Source organism: Somniosus microcephalus, chromosome 14, assembly GCF_052327205.1.
Source record: "Somniosus microcephalus isolate GS21.2 chromosome 14, FLI_Smic_1.0, whole genome shotgun sequence".
NCBI classification, from domain to species: Eukaryota; Metazoa; Chordata; class Chondrichthyes; order Squaliformes; family Somniosidae; genus Somniosus; species Somniosus microcephalus.
In genome coordinates this window covers 2,192,401-2,219,480 of record NC_141000.1, presented here as the reverse complement: position 1 = coordinate 2,219,480, position 27,080 = coordinate 2,192,401, and the positions used below count along the sequence as shown (strand labels likewise).

Below are 27,080 nucleotides of genomic sequence, written 5' to 3'. Positions count from 1 at the left end.
CCCCGCGGTTGGGGAGGGATTCCTGTATATAGAGGAAGCCCATGACAGTGCACAAACTCAAGTGTAGTATTCAGGTCAAGCAGGGTTAGAGGGCAGGGGGCAACTAGACTCAGACAGAGGAAGGGCAGGGGAAGGGGGAGGAGGGCAATGGGAGGGTGATAAAGGTGGGGTTGGGGGACGCGGAGGAGGATGGAGAAGGGGATGGGAAAAGGAGAGTTGGGGATTCATGGGGGAATGGGAGAGTGAGAGAGAGGTGAGTGAAGAGGGTGGGGTAGGGAAAGATAGAGGTACGTGGGGGATGGGAGAGTGAGAGAGAGGGGAGCGTGAGGAGGATGGGAAAGGGAGCTGCAGGTAGGGAGAAGAAAGGAGGAAGAGGAGGAGAACAAGGGGATGAAGGAGTTACGTGACATTTAACATTGAAAAACCTCACCACGATGCCACCTACAGGCCTAACAGGTACTGCAGTTAAATGCTGACCTTTTGTAATGGGTGTTTGCCATCGATGGAGCCTGACCCACTCATCACTTTTAATATACAATTGGCACATAAATGTTTATATATGTGTAATACATTTTCATATCTTAGTATAGAGCTAATGTTGAAGAATATATAACTATAGATAGAACTGAATGCATATTGCACTAAAGTACATCATCTATGAACTTGTCTATAATCTTGTGCAGCACAGTGAGTGATATAAATATACAGAAAACACATGAACTGTCACATGAAACTCCCCCTTAGGCTCGTGCTCATTTTTTGATATTCACTCTAAAGATCACCCTTCCTTCGAATTTTTCGTAGGGGTTGTCACTGATGATTCCGGGTCCGTTAATCGTACACTGAATTTCAACGTCCCTGTTCCTTTTCAGATTCAGGAATTTCGCTGCAACTAAAGGATTGGTGTAGGTTGGCTGTAAAAAGACAAGGCTTGTTTTTGTACTTGACAGTCAAAGAGCAGGCGAGCAGCAACGATACAACTTTCTTAAATTGAATGAGGCTCCTTACCTGTGGCTCTTTACCATAGTAAGGAAAATATGACAGGTCAAAGGTACCATTTTCAGGATAAAACACCACGTTTCCAATACTCTCAGGGTAGGCGTGCTGGGTTTAAAAACAGAAATCTTTGATTAACATGATTTTGATTCCTTGCTTTTCAATACAAATAGATTGATTACAATTTGAAAAGGGCATAAAATTAAGTGAGGCGTTGGATTCACTGGGATGTGTCCAATCAGTAGATACAATTGCTGGTATTGTCCCAGTGTTCTTTGACATAAACAAGTCCTGAGTTGTAAATTGGTCACATAGTCCCATAATGTGTGCAGTGAGAAATAAAGTCAGAAACGGCAACTGACAGGAAACAGAGTAAGGCTGTAGGATACAGCCTGACGCTCCTTATAGATGAGGCCATAGGAAATGATCAAAGACAAGTTCTGGGAGTAAAGCAATTGCTCTGAACTGCACCAAGTGCCCAAGTGATAGGTCCAAGATCTCCTGCAACACCAACCCATGGGAATTTACAGCAGCAAATTCACTATTCACAGCACAGCACAAGTTCTTGTGAGACCTCAACAAGTAGTTAATGAGCTGCTTAATGAGTATAACTACTGTAAGTGAGCAGCCAAGGAACATCCTGAGCAAATGTCGGAGGGATGTGGGGTGAGTTGGACAAACTCACATGTCCCAGTTTGTCTTTTACAGAATCTAAAATACATCAGGTACTCTCCCTAATGATCGCACCAGGCCAAGTGTCCATCCTCTGCATGGAGCCAGTTACACAATGGGCAACGACAATGCTCAGATGGTTTTATTCAATATGAAGGGGAATAGTGCCATATTTAAAAAGGGAGATAGAACAAGTCCAGAGAACCATAGATCAGTCAGCTTAACGTCGGTGATAGGAAAGATATTGGAATCTTTACTCAAAGATGTAATAGAAAAAACCCTAGAAACTGAAAATATAATAAAGTGTAGTCAGCACGGATTTCAAAGGGGAAGGTCATGCTGGACCAACCTTATTGAATTCTTTGATGAAGTAACAGAGAGAGTAGACAAGGGTAAGGCAGTGGATGTAATATACATAAACTTTCAAAAGGCCGTCCATAAGGTACCGCATGGTAGACCCGTGACTAAGGTCAGAACATGTGGAGTCAGGAGACAGGTAGCAGAATGGATCGCAAGCTGGCTACAAAACAGAAAAGAGAGTAGCGGTTAAAGGTAGCAAAATACTGCAGATGTTGGAAATCCGAAATAACAACAGAAAATGCTGGAAAAACTCAGCAGGTCAGGCAACATCCGTGGAGAGAAATTTGAGTTGACGTTTCGGGTCGAACCCTTCTTCAAAACTGGAAAGAAAAGAAAATAGATTGAAGGCAGGGCTGCGATTGGACAAAAGAAGTAAAAGAAACAAAAGAAGTAAAAGAGACAATAAAAGGTATTCGAAGCTGTAGTGTATGTGCCTTTAAGTCAGAACTACTTTTACAGCTCCTGTATACTGTAGTACCGACAGTGACCACACCAGTATATAAGCTTTGCACATGCCTCTGTACCCCCAGTCTTGAGACTACCCTCCTCCAGTAAAGACCTGTTTATTGTTAATGTACAGCATCCGTGTGACTATTTAATAACAGCATATCCTCTGAATCATGGATCCAACAGTGGTGACGAGTGTCGATTCGAATCTACATGCAACATAAAAAAAAACTTTAAAAAAATAGTCGAGGCCAGGAACACGGGCGTCGACCACGAGCAACCGCCCAGCCGTCAGGCAGAGATTGAACTTCGCAGGGGAGGCTGTGGAGAGCCGGGCTTGGTTCCCCAGCCACGACGAGCAGCAAGAGACCGACGACAGGTCCAGCGCAGACCCTTCCCGAGCAGCGGCGGCTGGAGCCGACTGACGGCGGAGAGAAAGCCGAGCAGCGTCGACGGGGTAAGACAGAGGGTGAAGAGCGCAGGGCACAGCCGGGGGTTGAACACCGAGTGGCGTCGAGAAAAAGAAAACAAACCGGAGAGAGAGAGGGTAAAGAAACAGCCGGGTTCTAGGCTGAGCGGCGTCGAAAAATATAAAAAGAAGAACGCGCAGAGCACAGCCAGGGCTCACGGGCTGAACAGGGTCCGCGGGGCGAAGAAAGGAAGAGTGCGGGAGACGCCATTTTTAGAAGCCGCAGCGGAGAAGAAGGGAAAGCGCGGGAGACGCCATTTTGTGCCAACGGAGAAGAAGGGGAAGCGCGGGAGGCGCCATTTTTGACAGTTAACTCACACCCAAGGATGCCAAAGAGTGGCAGTATCTCTACGTTCGACAATGAAGTCAAAGATTGGGCGACATATGTGGAACGTATTGAGGTGTACTGCAGGGCGAATGAAGTGCCAGATGCTAATAAAGCACTGGTTCTGTTAAATTCCATGGGTGCAAAAACTTATGCGTTACTGCGAAATCTAATAACCCCAGAGAAGCCGGTAAACAAGAATTTTGAAAGCATAGTAGAAATCCTACAGGATCACTTAAACCCCACACCGCTGCTGATAGCAGAACGATTTAAGTTCCATAAAAGGAACCAACACAAAGACGAAAACAATGCTGAGTACCTAACGGAACTGCGCAAGCTATCGAAACACTGCCAGTTTGGAGCGGGACTAGCAGATACGTTAAGGGACAAGTTTGTGTGTGGGCTACAGAGTGAAGGAACCCAGAAACGGCTTCTGTCGGAAAAGGATCTTACGCTGGACAAAGCTTTCAGTATGGCAGTATCACACGAAGCAGCCGCAAGGGGCGCTGCAGAGATACAACGGAGACCGCAAGAATATGGCACCAATGAAATGTCCTATGGAACAGGGAAGTGCTATCGCTGCGGCAGGACAACACATGACCAGAAAGATTGTTGGTTCAAGGACCAAGTGTGCAGACAGTGTGGGAAAGCAGGACACATAGCAAGAGTCTGCAGGTCTGGGAAGAAAACCAACAGTAAGAAATCTCCACAGGAGAAGTGAAAAAGGTACACCAGGTGATGGACAGTGGTTCAGATGAACAGAAAAGTGACACAGACTCCGGAAGCAAGGAGCTGGGTTGTCTGAAACTACATAAGGTAACCGAAATGGAGGATCACCAGACTATCTGGGTTACACTCAAGATAGACGGAGTCCAAGTGAAAATGGAATTGGACACAGGGTCAGCTCTAACAATCATAAATCAAAGAGACTACAAGCGGCTATTTTCACACATACCCTTGAAAGCTACAGAGATTGTCTTAAAGACGTATACGGGGCAAAAAGTCTACCCCAAAGGAAAAATAAGGGTGAAAGTGACATATAAAGGCCAGGAAATACCTAAAATGGACATATATGTATTGCCAGATGGAGGACCACCACTGCTAGGACGTGAATGGATCCGGAAGATACAATTAGATTGGCATTCCATACAGGCACTGAAGGTTGAGGTCAAAAAGGATGACGACGTCACACCTGGACGACTGTCAAAAATGCTAACTGACGCAAAAGAAGTGTTCCAGGAGGAACTAGGAACACTAAAAGGAATAACAACAATGATTAAAATAGAGGAAAATGCAAGCCCAAAGTTTCTGAAGGCCAGACCAGTGCCTTATGCGATCAGACCAGCTGTTGAAGCAGAGCTGGAAGGGTTGGAACGTTCAGGAGTACTGTCCAAAGTGGACTGGAGCGAGTGGGCTACACCCATCGTTCCTGTAATGAAGAGGTCTTTGAGTAATACGCCTGGGGAACCAAAGAAGGTCCGCATCTGTGGGGATTTTAAGGTGACAGTGAACCCAGTCCTTCACACGGTACAATATCCGCTTCCACGAATTGAGGATATTTTCGCCTCGCTATCTGGAGGTAAACGCTTCACCAAAATTGATCTAGCCCAGGCGTACTTGCAAATGGAGGTAGAAGAAGCTTCGAAACAATACCTTACGATCAACACTCATAAAGGTCTCTATCAATACAACCGGCTGGTGTTTGGAGTAGCATCAGCTCCGGCTATTTGGCAAAGGGCAATGGATCAAGTCCTGCAAGGATTCCAGGGACCCAGTGTTATTTGGACGACATCTTGGTCACGGGCGAAAATGACGGTGATCACCTCGCCAACTTGGAGAAGGTGCTCACCAGATTAAAGGAGTATGGGCTACGAGCTAATCGCCACAAGTGCGAGTTTTTCCAGAAACAGATCTCGTATTGTGGCCACGTCATCGATGAAGAGGGGTTACATAAGTCCCCTGACAAGATTGAGGCAGTAGTCAAGGCTCCAGCACCGGAAAATGTGTCACAACTGAGGTCGTTCCTCAGGCTGGTAAACTACTACCACAAGTTCTTACCAAATTTGTCTATGGTATTACACCCACTGAACACCCTACTGCAAACAGGGGTACCATGGAAGTGGGATGACGAACGTAGACAAGCTTTCCAGAAATGTAAAGAATTGATCACATCAAAAGAGGTGTTGGCCCATTTTAACCCAGCACTACCAATTCGTTTGGCATGTGATGCATCACCCTATGGTATTGGAGCGGTGCTGTCGCACAAATTCCCAGACGGGTTGGAGAGGCCAGTAGCCTTTGCGTCTCGGTCACTAACCTCAGCCGAGCGCAACTACGCCCAGATTGACAGGGAGGCCCTCAGCCTAGCATGGGAAGTAAAAAATTCAACCACTATCTGCATGGGCAGAAGTTCACCTTGCTGACTGACCACCAACCACTTGTCTCCATCTTTAATTCTAAGAAGGGCGTTCCAGTGATGACTGCACAGCGGTTACAAAGATGGTCACTGTTTCTAGGGGCGAATCAATATGAAATAGAATATAAAGGCACAAAACAGCATGGGAACGCTGATGGGCTATCGCGCCTGCCACTGCCTACTGTGGAGGAAGCACCAACAGTGGACCCTATCGAGATATTTTATTCGTCAATAATTGAACGATTGCCAGTAACAAACGCGGATATAGAGAAGGAGACCCGCAATGATCCGACGCTGTCGTGGGTATATGAATTGACGGTGAAGGGATGGCCAACACATGGCGACTCACTGTTGCCAGCATTCTCATCCAGAAGAGAACAGCTGTCAGTATGCCAGGGGACAGTGATGTGTGGATCCAGAGTGGTGATTCCACCCAAGTTAAGGGAGAGAGTGCTAAATGAGCTACATGAAGGTCATCTGGGGGGAGTGAAAATGAAAAGCCTTGCTAGGGCTTATGTGTGGTGGCCGGGAATCGATCAACAAATCGAAGACCTAACTAAGAGCTGCTTAGGATGCCAGAAGGTCCAAAATACACCACCACATGCCCCTCTACACCCATGGGAGTGGCCCTCCTCTCCATGGCAATGGGTGCATATTGATTTCGCTGGTCCATTCGTGGACTCAATGTTCTTAATAACAGTGGATGCTCATTCAAAGTGGCCTGAGGTGATAAAAATGTCTTCAACCACTACAGAGAAAACGATTGCAGTCCTATGGACCATATTTGCCAGAAACGGGTTGCCAGAGCAGATTTGCTCTGATAATGGACCACAGTTTGTGTCCGACGAGTTCCAAAAATTTATGAAAAGGAATGGGGTAAGGCATTACACATCCAGCCACAAATGGATTGGCTGAGAGGTTCGTACAAACCTTTAAGAAGGCGATAAAGGCCATGTGCGATGATGAAATTCCACTACAGCATAAGATGGACAATTTCTTATTAGCCTACCGAAACGCGACACATGCAGTTACCAACCAGACCCCGGCCATGATGTTCTTTAACCGAAGGTTGAGATCTCGTCTGGACTTGCTCAGACCAAATGTGCGAAGAAATGTTGAGGACAAACAATTCCAGCACATGAATGAGAAGCCGACAAGGAGCTTCAATGTAGGGCAACCAGTCTTGGCCCGTGACTATCGAACAAAGAAATGGCAACCCGGAACGATATGTACAAAGCAGGGGCCATTAATGTACACAGTGGATGTCGGGGAGAACATTGTGAGACGCCACGTCGATCAGATCTTAGCATCGCAGGAACGCGTCAACCCCATGTCTCGAGTACCTGGGGATGAACCCGACATACCGGTAGCATCTACTTCAGACCCAGTAGCAGTGGAACCCGATGAACTACCCGATGAAAAGGGGTCAGAATCGCCTCTGCACCAAGAACAAGAACCTCTGGAAAGGCGCTATCCCGAAAGGGTCAGGAAGCCGCCCCAAAGACTGAATCTATAAATGGACTTTTGTTGTTTAATGTACATGTTGAAATGTTAATTGTTATTTGAATATTAGGGGTACTACTAATCTAAAAGGGGAGGAATTGTAGTGTATGTGCCTTTAAGTCAGAACTACTTTTACAGCTCCTGTATACTGTAGTACCGGCAGTGACAACACCGGTATATAAGCTTTGCGCATGCCTCTGTACCCCCAGTCTTGAGACTACCCTCCTCCAGTAAAGACCTGTTTATTGTTAATGTACAGCATCCGTGTGATTATTTAATAACAGCATATCCTCTGAATCACGGATCCAACAGAAGCTAGACGAGATGGTAATAGGCTGAGATTAGGTGTGAAGTGTACTGGCAGGGCAAGGGATAGCTGCCAGGTGTGAGAGAGAAACAAAAGGAAAGGGGGGGGGGGAAAGGAGTGGAAAAATTACAAGAAAAAATGTAATAGGGGCCGAGGTTATGATCTGAAATTGTTGAACTCGATATTGTTCCACGGAAGCTCAACGTAAACTCGAGGAACAGCACCTCATCTTCCGATTAGGCACTCTGCAGCCTTCCGGACTCAATATCGAGTTCAACAATTTCAGATCATAACCTCGGCCCCTATTACACATTTTTTCTTGTAACTTTTCCACTCCTTTCCCCCCCCCCCCTTTCCTTTTGTTTCTCTCTCACACCTGGCAGCTATCTCTTGCCCTGCCAGTACACTTTACACCTAATCTCAGCCTATTACCATCTCGTCTAGCTCTTTTACTCCTTTTGTTTCTTTCACTTCTTTTGTCCGATCGCAGCCCTGCCTTCGATCTATTTTCTTTTCTTTCCAGTTTTGAAGAAGGGTTCGACCCGAAACGTCAACTCAAATTTCTCTCCACGGATGTTGCCTGACCTGCTGAGTTTTTCCAGCATTTTCTGTTGTTATTAGGGGTTAAAGGTAGTTACTCAGACTGGTGGAAGGTGGGAATTGGCATTCCACAAGGATCAGTGCTGGGACCACTGTTGTTCACTATTTATATAAACGATTTGGACTCAGGAATCAGAAGTACAATTTTAAAATTTGCAGATGACACCAAATTGGTTAATACTGAGGAAGATTGTGACAAAATACAAGACATTAATAAACTTGCAGAATGGGCATGTAAATGGCAAATGATTTTCAATATAGAGAAGTGTGTGGTGGAGCATTTTAGTAGGAGGAATAAGGAGGGCAGCTACTCCTTGGAAAATAAGAATCTGAATGGGGTAGAGGAGCAAACAGATCTAGGGATACAGATTCACAAATCATTAAAAGTAGTAATGCAGGTGAACAAAGCCATAAAATATGCAAACAAAGCACTGGGGTTCATTTCTAGAGGAATAGAATTCAAAAGCAGAGAAGTTATGGTAAACTTGTACGAACCTTGGAGTACTGTGCACAGTTCTGGTCTCCATATTACAAAATGGATATAGAGGCACTGGAGAAAGTGCAACAAAGATTTACAAGGATGATACCAGAATTGAGGGGTTATAACTATCAGGAAATATTGAACAGGCTGGGACGTGCAGGAGAACGGCAGAACTCCCATGGAAATTCCAGGCGGTGATGTTTGGACACTGACGGGTGTGATTTCCTGTTGTCAGCGCATGTTTGGGAAACCAGCCCACTGGTGCTTTTAGCAAAACATTTTCATTTATTGACAAGCTCCTTTCCCCTTGGGCCAAATTTCCTGGGAGCTCCACGAGCGTAACTTCACCGGAAGTGTGGCAGGAACCTCGCCCGCACGTGTGAGCGGGACTTCCGCTCTACTTACGGTGAAGTTTGGGCTGCGAAAGTGGGAGCAGCTCCCAGGAAATTCCCGACCCTATAACTTATTTATCAAATCCATAAGCCTTGACAGAAGGAGGCTCCCTGTCTATTGGCACTCACCAGAACAGCACATGTTACATTTGGGGTGGTTCCTTCTCCAATCAAGTAATTGATAATCTGAAATTACAATAAGAAGTTGATTAGTTGGACATTTCTGTCCATGTGCTTCCTATTATCAATTGATTATGTAAAATTGCTTATAACCCAGCTACTTAATTTAGGCACATGCCAGCTGTGGCTCAGTTGGTAGCACTCTACCCTCTGTCAGAAAACAAAAGAGTACCCTCTGTCAGAAGGTCGTGGGTTCAAGTCCCACTCCAGAGACTTGAACACAAAATCTAGGCTGACAGCCTAGTGCAGTGCTGAGGGAGCGCTGCACTGTCGATGGTGCCGTCTTTTGGATGAGACGTTAAACCGAGGCCCCATCTGTCCTCAGGTGGGTGAAAAGATCCCGCAGCACTATTTCTAAGAAGAACAGGGGAGTTATCCCTGGTGTCCTGGCCGATATTTATCCCTCAACCAACTTCACCCAAAACAAATAATCTGGCCATTAGCACATTGCTGTTTGTGGGAGCTTGCTGTGCTCAAATTAATTGCCGTGTTTCCTACATTCCAACAGTGATTACACTCCAAAACTACTTCATTGGCTGTGAAGTGCTTTGGAACGTCCTGAGGTTGTGAAAGGCGCTATATAAATGCAAATTCTTTCTTTCTAACCAGACATACCCTATTCAGTCGGATTAAGATGCAGGGTTGACCAGTATTGTATCCAAAAGTGGGATCTTCTAGCCCAGAGCAGTTCTTCAGCATCTCTCGATAAAACTGGCAAGCATACTTTGAATTGGGGCCATATCCTGACTGCATGGTGTAGTTCCCTCTGGTGCAGTTCCGGTTGATTTTTGCCTGGGCAGACTCATTATATGCTGATAGGGAAAGAGAGGAATCAGAGCTAGGGAAGATGATTTGGTGGCAAAAGATATACAATGTTTTAAACATTCAGAAGGGAGGTACCACATTTTACAAGTCCTCCCCTATCACTGTAACATCAAACCAGAGAGCTGAGAGTGTTTTAGCATCAAGGTAACCCTTGGTGACAGTGTGGTATGTGGCTTCAAAGAAGAGCAATGGAAATTGCTCAATCTAGGGGGCAAGAAGTGATATGACCAGGAATTTCCCCTTGGGTTCCAGTTCATCCCAGCCAGTGTCCAGGTTTAGGGGCTAACAATTGATACTAAGGAAGTAGATGGACCTGAAAGGGCGGTGGAAGCAGATTCAATAGTAACTTTCAAAAGGGAATTGGATAAATACTTGAAAAGGAGAAATTTGCAAGGCTATGGGGGAAAGAGCAGGGGAGTGGGACTAATTGGATAGTTCTTTCATAGAGTCAGCACAGACACAATGGCCTCCTACTGTGCTGTATGATTCGATGTTACAGCCCCTCAGAAAGGTTCAGATGCTTCGCCTATTCCCATGTGTAACCAACCAGCCATCTCCCAGGACATTGTTCCTGCTCCTGATTCTAGGGTGAACTCTTCAGGATGGTCTCTATAGAAAGTTGTGAAGCCCTGAGAGCGTTGAACCCAGTTCTGAGAAGTTGCCATTGACTGCTCCTGCTATTAACCCTGGCTCACCCATTGTCAATCCCGCTCCAAGATCGCCATAAGAGGGCAAGAAAACCTCTAAACTGTTTCTTCTCTACCTATGTAGACCAGTTGAAACTGGCTTAGGACAGGTCATAGGTCAAGGTGCTAATAGCACCCAATTCTCCAGTGTGTGATAATTTGCATAATTATTCACAACACCAGGTGTAAATCTTGATGGGCTCTGGGGTGGCCACTAGTGGTGCAGGAGGAGATTGTATCTAAATTAAATTCAAAGAAATGGGGCCAATTCAAATAGAGTGTCACAACGGGGGGTCTGAAAGCTGTCAGCAGACTTTGCCAAGGCTGAAGAGGCAAAGGACTAAGAGGGGTGCAAAAATGAAGAGGCAGAGGGCCCAAGGTGCAGACATGAGCCTACTGTCATGTGATGGAGCTGCCCAGCACCCAGCCCGTTATTTGGTGGTTGTTGCATGAGGTTCCATTCCACATACAATCAGCACAGGACAGGACAGCAACCCACCCACCGGGAGCGGCAGCCAGAGTCCACCAATCTCTTCAGACTCTCCAGAAGTTTTCTGAATTTTTGTCCTCCCACCCCCATCATGCCACTCCCCTTTAATTGTTCCCATCCCTTTACATTGCACCTCCATACAATCTTCCACTCTATGAATTTGTACCTGGGCCCGTGCATGATTATGCAAATGAGCTTAGACCAGACCGTTGAGTCTTGTCAGCACTTGAGATTCAGGAGGATCTGAAAATCGTGCCAACCAAATTAGAACAGATGTAAACCAGACAACGAATGAGAAAATGTCGCGACCCCAGAGTGAGGATGTGATTGCACCAGAGACGGTGCAGAGGAGATTTACGAGGATGTTGCCAGGACTGGAGAATTTTAGCTACGAGGAAAGATTGGAGAGGCTGTGGTTGTTTTCTTTGGAACAGAGGAGGGTGAGGGGAAACTTAATTGAGGTGTATAAAATTATGAGGGGCCTGGATAGAGTGGATAGGAAGGACCTATTTCCCTTAGCAGAGAGGTCAATAACCAGGGGGCAGAGATTTAAAGTAATTGGTAGAAGATTAGAGGGGAGTTGAGGAGAAATGTTTTCACCCAGAGGGTGGTGGGGGTCTGGAACTCACTGCCTGAAAGGGTGGGAGAGGCAGAAACCCTCATCACATTTAACAAGTACTTGGATATGCCCCTGAAGTGCCGTAACCTGCAGGGCTACGGACCAAGAGCTGGAAAGTGGGATTAGGCTGGAGAGCTCGGCACAGACACGATGGGCCGAATGGCCTCCTTCTGTACCGTAAACTTCTATGATTCTATGATCACTTGATCGGATGACGGTTGCGAGGTAAAGGAGGGAAAGAATGTCTGATGTGGGGAAGAGCGCAAGGAAAGAACTCGGGCTGGATGGAGGAAGCGGGATTGATTAGTGTGGCTGTTCCTTATCTGTCACCTGGCAGGACAAGGATGAGTGAGTGATTGCCATGTAGTTAATGATAGTCTGGGATTTAAGGCTACTCTAGGAATGCAATACACAGGAAGAGTGCAATGAGGGGAAACTGAGGATGTATCGGCCTGGTTTGTCATAGCTAGGCCCATGAAAGGTGCAATGCAAATACAAATCAACATCGAAAGTCCTGTAAATCCCTTCCCTAAAATTAACCAAAAACTCAATCAATCCAAACTCTCAATTGCTTATATCACGTGTTGCACTTGTCTGGTCCTGTATCAAAGTACAGAAGGACTCCTGTCCATCGCTCGCTACCTGAAAGAAAGTGTTCAAGGTTGTCGACATAACATTGCCAGGTCTTTGGTTTTGAGATATTAAAGGAGATCTTCAAATCTTTCGGTTCCGGTCGTATTGTCACACCTAAAACAGACCACAATTAAATCGGTTACCAGGCAAATTTACTGTAGCTGATAATTAACATCTGCAAAGGGAGCAACAGCCTGAGGGAGGGGAGGGAAATCTTCACAATGAAGCATTCATTCCATAAAGGTACGTACGTTTTACCAGGAAAACTGTGTTAAAACTGCCTGCACCTGTTTACCGGCCCTTTAATTAATTGGCCATGCAACCTCACTAAACATTCTTATTGAAAGTTGTGAAATATTTTACCTATAAGAACTCTACCTAGGTGTATAGAACAGCATATGTATAAAACACTATATCGGTGTGCAAAACACTATCCTGATGTATAGGCCAGTAGATTATATAGACCAGCAGATCGCCCTCCTGCCATCTGGGAGACGCTACAGATGCATTCGCATCCGTACGACCAGATTTAGGAACAGCTTCTTTCCCAGGGCTGTCATCCTACTGAACTCCACAAATAAACTCTAAAGCCTGCACATCTGCCAATGCACTTTATTATGGTTATGTTTATGTTAATATACTACAAGCCAAATGTATGTTGAATGTTTAAATGTCTTAATCTAAATGTACACTCTCGGGAGCCGCAAGCCTACATTTCGTTGTACTGCACTTGTGCACTAACAATGACAATAAAAGTTGATTTGATTTGATTTGATTTGATTATATAGACCAGTAGATTTAACTCGCACTACATAGCTGTGCAGAACACTACAGATATATAAAACACTATATAGATTAATGAAACAGAGTGTAGAGGTATAAAATATTATATAGACATGCAGAGCAGTGTGTGTCACAGAGTGAGTTTCCCAATGCTGATAATCACAGAGTGAGACACACTGACCATTTCATACAGGAACCTACGAACCTTACCTGGTGATTTGAGCTGGTCTTGATAGGTTGGTGTGTACGGGTCTGTCGTGTACAGCAGCACAAACAGGGCCAAAGCGAACAAACCACACATGACAATGTAGAAGGCCGCGTAATACAAACTGATGAGAACTGAGAGAGAAGCAACGAGGTGTTTACATAGAATTACATCGGATATACAGCACAGAAACAGGCCATTCGGCCCAACCAGTCCATGCCGGCGTTTACGCTCCACTCGAGCCTCCTCCCGTCTTTCCTCATCTCACTCTATCAGCATCACCCTCTATCCCCTTCTCCCTCACATGCTCATCAAGCTTTGTTCAAACACTAAAAACATTCAGTTAAAATTCCACAGTTCCTGTGAGTCTGATAGGACAAGACACCTGCTACCTGTAATATTACATCAGATTAAAACAAGAGATAAAGGATAGTTTGCAGAAAATGACCATTTCTCGTGAACTATAAGGGGAGCAGAGTCTTGTTCGACAGGACATTAGGTGAAAGAATCAATCCTTATTGATCACACTTACAATGTTTTATTAGATTACTCGTTGGATCTTTATAGAATATAAATTATCTGCACAGTTAATAGAAAGCTGTTGGACACTGTTTCTAAAAATCACAATGATTACCAGCCTCAGTTTGACACAAACTCTTGTCAAATCTCTTCCTGTGCAGAATTAATTGAAAGTGGATAACACCGAAAATTCAGCGATTATTATAGATCGTTATTAAAACCAACGAACGTTATAGCACCATTCAGCCCATTGCGTCTCATTGCTAGATCAATCCCACACTAATCCCACTGCCCTGCTCTCTCCCCATAGCCCTGTATCAATCTAACACTAATCCCACTGCCCCGCTCTCTCCCCATAGCCCTGTATCAATCTAACACTAATCCCACTGCCCCGCTCTCTCCCCATAGCCCTGTATCAATCCAAAACTAATCCCACTGCCCTGCTCTCTCCCCATCGCCCTGTATCAATCCCACACTAATCCCACTGCCCTGCTCTCTCCCCATCGCCCTGTATCAATCTAACACTAATCCCACTGCCCCACTCTCTCCCCATCGCCCTGTATCAATCTAACACTAATCCCACTGCCCCACTCTCTCCCCATAGCCCTGTATCAATCTAACACTAATCCCACTGCCCTGCTCTCTCCCCATAGCCCTGTATCAATCCAAAACTAATCCCACTGCCCTGCTCTCTCCCCATAGCCCTGTATCAATCCCACACTAATCCCACTGCCCCACTCTCTCCCCATCGCCCTGTATCAATCTAACACTAATCCCACTGCCCCACTCTCTCCCCATAGCCCTGTATCAATCCAAAACTAATCCCACTGCCCTGCTCTCTCCCCATAGCCCTGTATCAATCCCACACTAATCCCACTGCCCCACTCTCTCCCCATCGCCCTGTATCAATCTAACACTAATCCCACTGCCCCACTCTCTCCCCATAGCCCTGTATCAATCTAACACTAATCCCACTGCCCTGCTCTCTCCCCATAGCTCTGTATCAATCCCACACTAATCCCACTGCCCCACTGTCTCCCCATAGCCCTGTATCAATCCCACACTAATCCCACTGCCCCGCTCTCTCCCCAAAGCCCTGTATCAATCCCACACTAATCCCACTGCCCCGCTCTCTCCCCATCGCCCTGTATCAATCTAACACTAATCCCACTGCCCCGCTCTCTCTCCATAGCCCTGTATCAATCCCACACTAATCCCACTGCCCTGCTCTCTCCCCATAGCCCTGTATCAATCTAACACTAATCCCACTGCCCTGCTCTCTCCCCATAGCCCTGTATCAATCCCAAACTAATCCCACTGCCCTGCTCTCTCCCCATAGCCCTGTATCAATCTAACACTAATCCCACTGCCCTGCTCTCTCCCCATAGCCCTGTATCAATCCAAAACTAATCCCACTGCCCTGCTCTCTCCCCATAGCTCTGTATCAATCCCACACTAATCCCACTGCCCCACTGTCTCCCCATAGCCCTGTATCAATCCCACACTAATCCCACTGCCCCGCTCTCTCCCCAAAGCCCTGTATCAATCCCACACTAATCCCACTGCCCCGCTCTCTCCCCATCGCCCTGTATCAATCTAACACTAATCCTACTGCCCCGCTCTCTCTCCATAGCCCTGTATCAATCCCAAACGAATCCCACTGCCCTGCTCTCTCCCCATAGCTCTGTATCAATCTAACACTAATCCCACTGCCCCGCTCTCTCTCCATAGCCCTGTATCAATCTAACACTAATCCCACTGCCCCACTCTCTCCCCATAGCCCTGTATCAATCTAACACTAATCCCACTGCCCCGCTCTCTCCATAGCCCTGTATCAATCTAACACTAATCCCCACTGCCCCGCTCTCTCCATAGCCCTGTATCAATCTAACACTAATCCCACTGCCCCGCTCTCTCCATAGCCCTGTATCAATCTAACACTAATCCCACTGCCCCACTCTCTCCCCATAGCCCTGTATCAATCTAACACTAATCCCACTGCCCTGCTCTCTCCCCATAGCTCTGTATCAATCCCACACTAATCCCACTGCCCCACTCTCTCCCCATAGCGCTGTGTCAATCTAACACTAATCCCACTGCCCCACTCTCTCCCCATAGCCCTGTATCAATCCCAAACTAATCCCACTGCCCCGCTCTCTCCCCATAGCCCTGTATCAATCCCAAACTAATCCCACTGCCCCACTCTCTCCCCATAGCCCTGTATCAATCTAACACTAATCCCACTGCCCCACTCTCTCCCCATAGCCCTGTATCAATCTAACACTAATCCCACTGCCCCACTCTCTCCCCATAGCCCTGTATCAATCTAACACTAATCCCACTGCCCTGCTCTCTCCCCATAGCCCTGTATCAATCTAACACTAATCCCACTGCCCCACTCTCTTCCCATAGCCCTGTATCAATCTAACACTAATCCCACTGCCCCACTGTCTCCCCATAGCCCTGTATCAATCCCAAACTAATCCCACTGCCCCACTCTCTCCCCATAGCCCTGTATCAATCTAACACTAATCCCACTGCCCCACTGTCTCCCCATAGCCCTGTATCAATCCCAAACCAATCCCACTGCCCCACTCTCTCCCCATAGCCCTGTATCAATCCCACACTAATCCCACTGCCCCACTCTCTCCCCATAGCCCTGTATCAATCTAACACTAATCCCACTGCCCCACTCTCTTCCCATAGCCCTGTATCAATCTAACACTAATCCCACTGCCCCACTGTCTCCCCATAGCCCTGTATCAATCCCAAACTAATCCCACTGCCCCACTCTCTCCCCATAGCCCTGTATCAATCTAACACTAATCCCACTGCCCCACTGTCTCCCCATAGCCCTGTATCAATCCCAAACCAATCCCACTGCCCCACTCTCTCCCCATAGCCCTGTATCAATCCCACACTAATCCCACTGCCCCACTCTCTCCTCATCGCCCTGTATCAATCCCAAACTAATCCCACTGTAGAAATAGTCCCAGTATCTCAATTCTCTCCTCATAACCACAGTTTCCCATCCTTGGCACCATCCTGGTGAATCTGCACTGTACACTCTCTATGGCTCTCTATAATGGGATGACCACAGTACTCTAACTTTAGGCTAACCAATGTTTAGTATAAACTCCTCATTCCTTCTCTACACTTGTACTCTGTGTCATTGAAGAATTTGCTACCCATTGTTGCCTGATGCCCTCTCGCCCCATGTGTTGTGCCCCGGTCTCACATACCCCAGTTTCCAAGTGTCCGTCCCATTAATTCCTTTGTGTCTGGATTCCAAATATAGCGTTTGAAATCCTCCATGCGCTGATGGCAGGTCTTCTTCTCATTGAAGGTAGCCATTTTCCCCAAAGTGTCACGGTTCCAAGTGGGGAGATGTCAAGTGTGTTCGAGAATTAGTGAAGAGGTCGGGGGGAGAGGGCACTGAGCAATCCTTTTATAGCAATGACGTGGTGTCACACAACTTTAACCAATTGCGTTAAGGACAGGAGTTAATGGCATTCCAAAGATAGCAGCGCTGTTTAGATTAGTGCAAATGGATTAATAACTAAACTGCGCTCACATGAAGTAACTTTCTGATTGTGTATTGCGTTCATAATATTCCTGTGACACAGTAGGTGATAACTTTATCATGCTTGATGATTTTAATGTAAACTGAATTAATCGGCTGATCTGCTTATGTTTCGTTCTTATTACATTCACTTACAAGCCAAGGGCATAATGGGGGTAACAGGCAGCCGACAGTTTGCGCCATGAGGCAGCAGTCGCCACGGTACCCAGCCTAGAGCCACATCATCGCCAACCTCACACAAAGCTTCATTCCAGCCCTGCTAGGAAGCCCGACTAACCCAGCGAGAGACTAACCCAACCACAGACCTGGGCTCCGCCCCACGTGGGAGCCAGCCGCAGGCCTGTGGTGGCCAGCCAGCCGACTGATCGCTCCCTGCTCCACGTCTCAAAAGGCACATGTACACACGCGAATATGAATACGGAAGCAAACCAGCCTGTCTGAGTGCTGTACGGTCACTCCATACCATACATTGGGTGGGGGAGGTGAAAGAAAATATAATCAGAAATCCCAAACACTCTGCACAGATACCACATCCTTCCAAGGCACAAAGCAAACCTACTGACACAGCTCTGGGTAGCATGGGGTACAGACTGGCACTAGCCAGCACTTGGCCCAGTAGTTAGCACTGTTGCCTCACAGCGCCAGGGACCCGGGTTCGAATCCGGCCTCGGGTGACTGTCTGTGTGGAGTTTGCACATTCTCCCCGTGTTTGCGTGGGTTTTCTCCGGGTGCTCCGGTTTCCTCCCACAGTCCAAAGATGTGCGGGTTAGGTTGTTTGGCTATGATAAATTGACCCTTAGTGTTAGGGGGATTAAATACGTGGGGTTACGGGGATCGGGTGGGATATGTGTCGGTGCAGGCTCGATGGGCCGAAATGGCCTCTATCTGCACTGTGGGGTTTCTGTGATATCTGTGATATCTCCAGCAAGTGGAGGAATGAGAGGAGAGCTTCGCCAGGGCTTCCTCTGACTCTCCGGTAACGTGCCCTCCGTGAAAACAGGCCAACCAGAAAGGGACTACTACATTTAAGCACCTTGGAAGGGCGCTGGGGTTGATCAATGCCTCTGATTTGGCACTCACCCTATCGGCCACAGGAATTCATACGCTGCTGAAGGCCTTAAAGAAGAAACGGATGTTTCCCAATGGAGGCTGCAGGCACGAGCTCAGCCACTGAGACGATGGGGATGATTTTCATCGTCGTTATGCACAGAAGGGTCATAATGGAGAGCTAAGTTCACTGGAGATCAGTTCTACCTTATCTCCATCTATTATTAGCTCCGTTGGGTTTCCCATTCCGGTCTGGGACGGACACCTGGAGCTCCCATTGGAAAATGGCGGCAGTCTCATTAGCAAGAAGGGGCGGGGACTTCCTGCTGACCATTTGCATTTGCAGATGTGCAGGACACCAAGGTAACCTGGCACCAGGTTGCTAGGGACCGACAGGTCAGGTGGGAGTTTGTGAAAAGCCAGTCTGGTTCAGTAATTAGCTGGGAGGTAGGAGACAGAATAGGGATAAAGAGAACGTTCTCTGATTGGCGGGATGCGACAAGTGGCGTTCCCAGTTGATCTGTACCGGGGCCTCAGCCTTTTGCTGTGGTTGGGGGAACAGAGAGTTGTAGTTCCAAATTTGCGGATGACACTGTGTTAAGAGGCACAGTAAGCTGTGTGGATGGGAGCAGGAAGTTACCAAGGGGGCATAGACAGACTAAGTGAGTGGGCAAAACCATAGCAATGTGGGGAGTGTGAGGTGAGGCCTAATCATGTCCCTACGTTCCAATACATAACATTTTTAATTGGAATGTTTATTAAACTGGCCACTTTATCCGAATCACCACATGCACCTTTGCCATTACCAGTTCTCTCTGAATATCCCCCATGCCCTGGAATACATCACCCATCTCAGCATTTGCACCCCCCCACCTTTCTTTGAAACAAATGTGTCTTGGGAGGTGGGTGACTACTGCGAGGGGTGCCCATCCCTCCTTATCCCACGATCAGTGAGTCAATCACATAGTGTTGGACTGGAGTCACGTGTGGGCCAGACCGGGTGAGGGCGGCAGGTTCCCTTCCCTGAAGGACATTAGTGAACCAGCTGGGCTTTTACAGCAATCTGGCCGTTTTCTTGCTCGTTTTCCTGATGCCAGTCCACGAATGAGCAGATTTACTGTTGGATTGCGAGTCCAGTCCGTGAGCACGAGACTCCCGTGCGCTCTGTAACAGTCCTCCGCACAGCCACACGACTGACACTGTCCACACACACGGCAACATCAGTGACAACATATTTATTGCATAACATGTGACACGTCTCTGCATCCAGTTCCTGTACCTGTAAAACACGGCAGGTGCTGGAAATCTGAAAATGCTGGAAGCACTCAGCAAGTCAGGCAGCATCTGTGGGCAAAGGAAACTGGTTGAGTCCCAGCCTTGGTCAGATGAAGGTTTAGGCCTTGCTTTACAGATGCTGCCTGACGTACTCAGTGTTTGCACCAGTTCCTTCTGCCCTGGTTGTTAAGTATGTGTATTGTATTGAACAATTAACACAAAGACTTAAACGTATAACTCAAACAGGTCTTTACTGGTTGGAGGTAGGGACTGCACGTAGGTCTTTACTTCATGCCCACAGGCGGGAACTGAGGGGAGATCAGTACCCACAGTACTATTTATACCCCTATGGCCAGGAGTGGTACTGCGTATCACTACGCCCTACAAGTAGTGCAGTCCTGTCCATAGGTTCAAAGTAGCACACATATTACATACACAACACTGGTCATCCCTCCTCCTGTCCGTGGTGCTCGAATGCTCAATTTTGTGCCTCTTTTTGGTGCAACCCCCGTAGCTGTGGCCTGGGAGGTAGCGGAGTGTCCATGAGAGGGAGCTGGGATTGGCATGAAGCTCAACCTGAGAAGGCCCTGCAGCCCTCTGCAGCCACGCCCTGCTCTCGTTCTGGCACGTGTGAAATCACCGGCGAGCTGTCGCGCGATGGGTTGCATCAGGAGACACAAAAGCATCATCCATTGTGTGTTCAGGCCTGCCTGTGCTCCCAGCCTTCGTGTCCCAGCACCTGATGGCTGTGGAGTGAGGAGAGCCCCTGGCACCAGGCCCCAATCAATAGCTCGCTCCGACAGACAAGGTTTACAAGGTTTAGTGTCAGCTGTGGCTCAGTGGGTAGCACACTTGCCTCTGAGTCAGAAGGTTGTGGGTTCAAGTCCCAGAGACTTCAGCGCAATAAATCGAGGCTGACACTCCAGTGCAGTGCTGAGGGAGTGCTGCACTGTCGGAGGTGCCGTCTTTCAGGTGAGATGTTAAACTGAGGCTCTGTCTGCTCTCTCAGGTGGATGTAAAAGATCCCAAGGCATTATTTCAGAGAAGGGGAGTTCTTTCTGGTGTCCTGGCCAATATTTATCCCTCAACCAACATAACAGATTATCTGGTCATTATCACATTGCTGTTTGTGGGAGCTTGCAGTTTGCAAATTGGCTGCCACATTACAACAGTGACTATACTTCAAAAAATACTTAATTGGCTGTAAAGTGCTTTGATGAGAAAGGTGCTATATAAATGCAAGTCTTTAACTAACTTGTCCAAGCAAGAGGTAACATTGAGGCTCAAGGCCTGTAGGACAGCAGTCTGAGCAAAGACAGCCTCTCTTGTGCAGGGCAGGTCTGTAGATGTCACGTGTTCCAAGGCTGGTTTGCTATCCCGTGTATCAAACTATCAGACATTGTGGCTGTAGGGTCCTCCACTCTCACTGGCACTCTAAGATTCAGCCGTGGCTCAGTGGGCAGCACTCTCGCCTCTGGGTCAGTCGTGGGTTCAAGTCCCACTCCAGGACCTTCAGCACCAAATCCAGACTGACCCTCCAGTGCAGTGCTGAGAGAGTGCTGCACTGTCGGAGGTGCCTGTAATGTATACATAGAAGATAGGAGCAGGAGTAGGCCATTCGGCCCTTCGAGCCTGCTCCGCCATTCAATGAGATCATGGCTGATCATCCAAATTCAGTACCCTGTCCCTGCCTTCTCCCCATATCCCTTGATCGCTTTAGCCTTAAGAAATATATCCAACTCTTTCTCGAATATACTTAATGAACTGGCCTCCACCGCCCTCTGTGGCAGAGAATTCCACAGGTTCACCACTCTCTGGGTGAAGAAATTCCTCCTCATTTCAGTCCTAAATGGCTTAGCCCTTATCCTTAGACTATGACCCCTGGTTCTGGACTCCCCGGCCATCAGAAACATCCTTCCTGCATCTAGTCTGTCCAGGCCTGACAGAATTTTATAGGTTTCGATGAGATCCCCTCTCAATCTTCTAAACTCCAGTGAGTATAAGCCCAATCGACACAATCTCTCCTCATACGTCATTCCTGCCATCCCAGGTATCAGCCTGGCGAATCTTCGCTGCACTCCTTCCATGGCAAGAACGTCCTTCCTCAGGTAAGGCGACCAAAACTGCACACAATACTCAAGGTGTGGTCTCACCAAGGCCCTGTACAACTGCAGCAAGACATCCTTGTTCTTGTACTCGAACCCTCTTGCTACGAAGGCCAACATACCATTTGCCTTCTTAACCGCCTGCTGCACCTGCATGCTTACCTTCAGCGACTGGTGTACAAGAGCACCCAGGTCTCTTTGCACTTCCCCTTCTCACAATCTATTACCATTCAAATAATAATCTGCCTTCCTGTTTTTGCCACCAAAGTGGATAACCTCACATTTATCCACATTATAGTGCATTTGCCATGTTTCTGCCCAATCACCCAACCTGTCCAAATCATGCTGGAGTTTCACGACATCCTCCTCACAGCTTACCCTCCCCCCCAGCTTTGTGTCGTCTGCAAATTTGGAGATATTACATCCAATTCCCTCGTCCAGATCATTAATATATATTGTGAACAGCTGGGGTCCTAGGACCGATCCTTGCGGTACCCCACTAGTCACTGCCTGCCACTCGGAAAACGACCCGTTTATTCCAACTCTTTGCTTTCTGTCCGCCAACCAGTTCTCTATCCAAGTCAATACCTTGCCCCCAATCCCATGTGCCTTAATTTTGCATACTAATCTCTTATGCTGGACCTTATCGAAAGCCTTCTGAAAGTCCAAATACACCACATCCACTGGTTCTCCCTTATCTATTTTACCAGTTACATCCTCAAAAAATTCCAGTAGATTAGTCAAGCATGATTTACCTTTTGTAAATCCATGTTGACTTTGTCCGATCCAGTCACTGCTTTCCAAGTGCTCTGCTATTACATCTTTTATAATGGACTCTAGCATTTTCCCCACTACCGATGTCAAGCTTACCGGTCTATAATTCCCCGCCTTTTCTCTACCACCTTTTTTTTGAGGGACCTTTAAGGGAGAGAACTACTTTTTACAGCTCCTGTATACTGTAGTACCAGCAGTGACCACACCTGTATATAAACCCTGAGTAGTGATCTGTACAATTAGTTCTAGAGTAACCCTCATTCAGTAAACACCTGTTGAATCGTTCCCTGCAGTCTGTTGTCTGATTATTGAAGGACACAACATTAAGATACACGGATCTAACATTGGCGACGTGGCAGATTCGAACCTACCTGCAACTCTGCATCACCTCCCAGGGATTCGCTCCTGGAGAACAGTGGAAGAAGGTCGAGTCCAGAAGCACGGGCGTCGACCACGGGCAACCGCCCAGTCATCCAGTGGAGATTTGAGCATCGCAGGGGAGGCTGTCGAGAGCCAGGCTTGGCTTTCCAGTCACGGTGGTCCAGCAAAACGGGTTGGCAACAGGTACTGCGCAGAGCCTTCCCGGACAGCGGCGGGCTAGAGCCCGACCGATCGGCACAGAAAAAGGCCGAGCAGCGTCGACAGGGGAGAGAGAGAGGGCAGAGCGCACAGGGCACAGCCGGTGTTCAGGACCGAGCGGCGTCAACGGGGGAGAGAGGCGAGAGAGAGCAGAGCGCAGCCGGTGATCAAGGGCCGAGCAGCGTCAACAGGGGAGAGAGAGAGGGCAGAGTGCACAGGGCACAGCCGGTGTTCAGGGCCGAGCGGCGTTAACGGGGGAGAGAGACGAGAGAGAGCAGAGTGCAGCCGGTGTTCAAGGGCCGAGCAGCGTCAACGGGGGAGAGAGGCACGCAGGAAAACGCGAGGCGCTTCCATTGCCACGAGGACCGCAGAGAGCGGCGTTGGCAGCAGCGCAGGAGCAGCGCACGAAACCCACAGGGCGTCGCCATTTGCCACGAGGACCGCCGAGAGCGGCATTGGCAGCAGCACGGGAGACGCCATTTTAAGCCGCAGCGGGGAAGAAAGGAAAGCGCAGGAGATGCCATTTTAAGCCAGTCTAACCACACCCAAAAATGCCGAAGAGTGGCAGTATCACAGCGTTCGACAATGAAGTCGAAGATTGGACGACATATGTCGAACGCATAGAAGTATATTGCAAGGCGAATGAAGTGCCAGATGACAAGAAAGCGCTGGTATTGTTGAATTCAATGGGTGCAAAAACGTATGGCTTACTACGAAACCTAGTAACCCCAGAGAAGCCAGTAGAAAAGGATTTTGAAAACATAGTGTCAATCCTACAGGACCACTTAAACCCCACACCGCTGCTGATAGCAGAAAGATTTAAGTTTCACAAAAGGAACCAGCATAAAGATGAAAGTAATGCTGAGTATTTAACGGAACTGCGCAAGCTATCGAAACACTGCCAGTTTGGAACGGGACTAGCAGATACTTTAAGGGACAAGTTTGTGTGTGGGCTTCAAAGTGAAGGAACCCAGAAACGGCTTCTATCAGAAAAGGATCTTACGCTGGACAAGGCTTTCAGCATTGCAGTATCACACGAAGCAGCAGCACGGGGCGCTGCAGAGATACAACGGAGACCGCAAGAATATGGCACAAATGAAATGTCATACGGAACAGTGAAGTGCTATCGCTGCGGCAGAACAACACATGACCATAATGATTGCTGGTTCAAGGACAAAGTGTGCAGACAGTGTGGAAAAGTAGGACACATAGCAAGAGTCTGCAGGTCGGGAAAGAAAACCAGCAGCAAGAAATCTCCACAGGAGAAGTACAAGAAGGTACATAAGGTGACGGAGAGTAGTTCAGATGAACAGAAGAGTGATACAGACTCCGGAAGCAAGGAGCTGGGTTGTCTGAAACTACATAATGTGATCAAAACGGAGGATCACCAAACTATCTGGGTCACGCTCAAGATAGCCGGAGTCCAAGTGAAAATGGAATTGGACACAGGATCAGCCCTAACAGTCATAAACCAAAGGGACTACAAGCGGCTATTCTCACATATACCCTTGAGAGATACAACATTGTCTTGAAGATGTACACGGGGCAAAAAGTCTACCCCAAAGGAAAAATAAGGGTGAACGTTATATATAATGGCAAGGAAACACCAAAAATGGACCTATAAGTATTGCCAGATGGAGGACCACCACTACTAGGACGTGAATGGATCCAGAAGATACAGCTAGATTGGCATTCCATACAGGCACTGACTGTGGCTGACAAAAAGGATGACGACGTCACACCTGGGCGACTGTCAAAGATCCTAACTGACGCGAAAGAAGTGTTCCAGCAAGGACTCGGAACACTAAAAGGCATGACAGCGATGATTAAAATTGAAGAAAACGCAAGCCCAAAATGTTTTAAGGCCAGACCGGTACCTTATGCGAGCCGCCCAGCCGTCGAAGCAGAGCTGGAGAGTCTGGAACGTTCAGGTGTACTGTCCAAGGTAGACTGCAGCGAGTGGGCTACACCCATCGTCCCTGTGATGAAAAAGTCGTTGAGTAGCACGCCTGGGGAACCAAGGAAGGTTCGCATCTGTGGGGACTTTAAGGTAACAGTGAACCCGGTCCTTCACACCATACAATATCCACTTCCGCAGATTGAAGATATTTTCACCTCGCTATCTGGAGGGAAACGCTTCACTAAGATTGATCTGGCCCAGGCGTATCTGCAAATGGAGGTAGAAGAAGCATCAAAAAAATACCTCACAATCAACACCCATAAAGGTCTCTACCAATACAACCGGCTGGTATTCGGGGTAGCATCAGCTCCGGCTATTTGGCAGAGGGCAATGGAACAAGTCCTGCAAGGGATCCCAGGGACCCAGTGTTATTTGGACGACATCCTGGTCACGGGCGAAAATGACAGTGATCACCTTGCCAACCTGGAGCAGGTGCTCACTAGATTGCAGGAATATGGGCTCCGAGCTAACCGCCGCAAATGCGAGTTTTTTAGAAAACAGATCTCGTATTGTGGCCACGTTATCGATAAAGAGGGGTTACATAAGTCCCCAGAGAAGATTGAGGCAGTAGTCAAGGCTCCAGCACCGGAAAATGTGTCACAACTGAGGTCGTTCCTCAGGCTGGTAAACTACTACCATAAGTTCTTGCCAAATTTGTCTACAATACTACACCCACTGAACACCCTACTGCAAACTGGGGTGCCATGGAAGTGGAGTGATGAATGTAGACGAGCTTTCCAGAAGAGCAAAACACTAATCACATCGAAAGAGGTATTGGCCCATTACAACCCGGCATTACCAATTCGGTTGGCATGTGATGCGTCACCCTATGGCATTGGAGCAGTGCTGTCGCACAAATTCTCGGACGGCTCAGAGAGGCCAATAGCCTTTGCGTCACGATCACTAACCTCAGCCGAGCGTAACTACACCCAGATTGACAGGGAGGCCCTCAGCCTAGTGTGGGGAGTGAAAAAGTTCAATCACTATCTGCACGGGCAGAAGTTCACCTTGCTGACTGACCACCAACCACTTGTCTCCATCTTTAATCCAAAGAAGGGTGTTCCGGTGATGACTGCGCAACAGCTACAAAGATGGTCCCTTTTTCTAGGGGCGCACCAATATGAAATCGAGTATAAGGGCACGAAACAGCATGGAAACGCTGATGGGCTATCACGCCTGCCACTGCCTACTGCGGAGGAAGCACCAGCAGTGGATCCTGTCGAAACATTTCATTCGACTATAATTGAATGCTTGCCAGTAACTAACGCTGGTATAGAGAAGGAGACCCGAAATGACCCGACACTGTCTCGGGTATATGATTTGACGGTGAAGGGATGGCCAGCACATGGCGACTCACTGTTGCCAGCATTCTCATCCAGAAGAGAACAGCTGTCAGTATGCCAGGGGACCTTGATGTGTGGATCCCGAGTGGTAATTCCACCCAAGTTAAGGGAGAGAGTGCTCAATGAGCTTCACGAAGGTCATCTGGGAGGGGTGAAAATGAAAAGCCTTGCTAGGGCTTATGTGTGGTGGCCGGGGATCGATCAGCAAATCGAGGACCTGACAAAGAGCTGCTCAGGATGCCAGAAGGTCCAAAATGCACCACCACATGTCCCTCTACACCCATGGGAGTGGCCCTCATCTCCATGGCAATGGGTGCATATTGATTTTGCTGGTCCATTCATGGACTCATGTTTTTAATAGCCGTGGATGCGCACTCGAAATGGCCTGAGGTCATCAAAATGTCCTCCACCACCACAGAGAAAACTATTGCAGTCCTACGGAATGGCTTGCCAGAACAGATTTGCTCCGACAACGGACCACAGTTTGTGTCCGAAGAGTTCCAGAG

General features: G+C 47.7%; 1 protein-coding gene across 1 annotated transcript; it reads right to left on the bottom strand.

The window, feature by feature from the left end:
• Window positions 1-508: 508 nt before the first annotated feature.
• Window positions 509-17,262, bottom strand: LOC147107257 (potassium-transporting ATPase subunit beta-like). The gene is made up of 7 exons (XM_086007405.1): window positions 17,151-17,262; window positions 13,395-13,523; window positions 12,411-12,515; window positions 9,764-9,960; window positions 9,104-9,154; window positions 1,009-1,104; window positions 509-914 (listed from the first exon to the last, which is right to left on the bottom strand). The coding sequence occupies exons 1-7, from the start codon at window positions 17,260-17,262 to the stop codon at window positions 753-755; spliced, it is 852 nt and encodes a 283-aa protein (XP_085863531.1). The 3' UTR covers window positions 509-752.
• Between the last annotated feature and the right edge of the window lie 9,818 nt (window positions 17,263-27,080).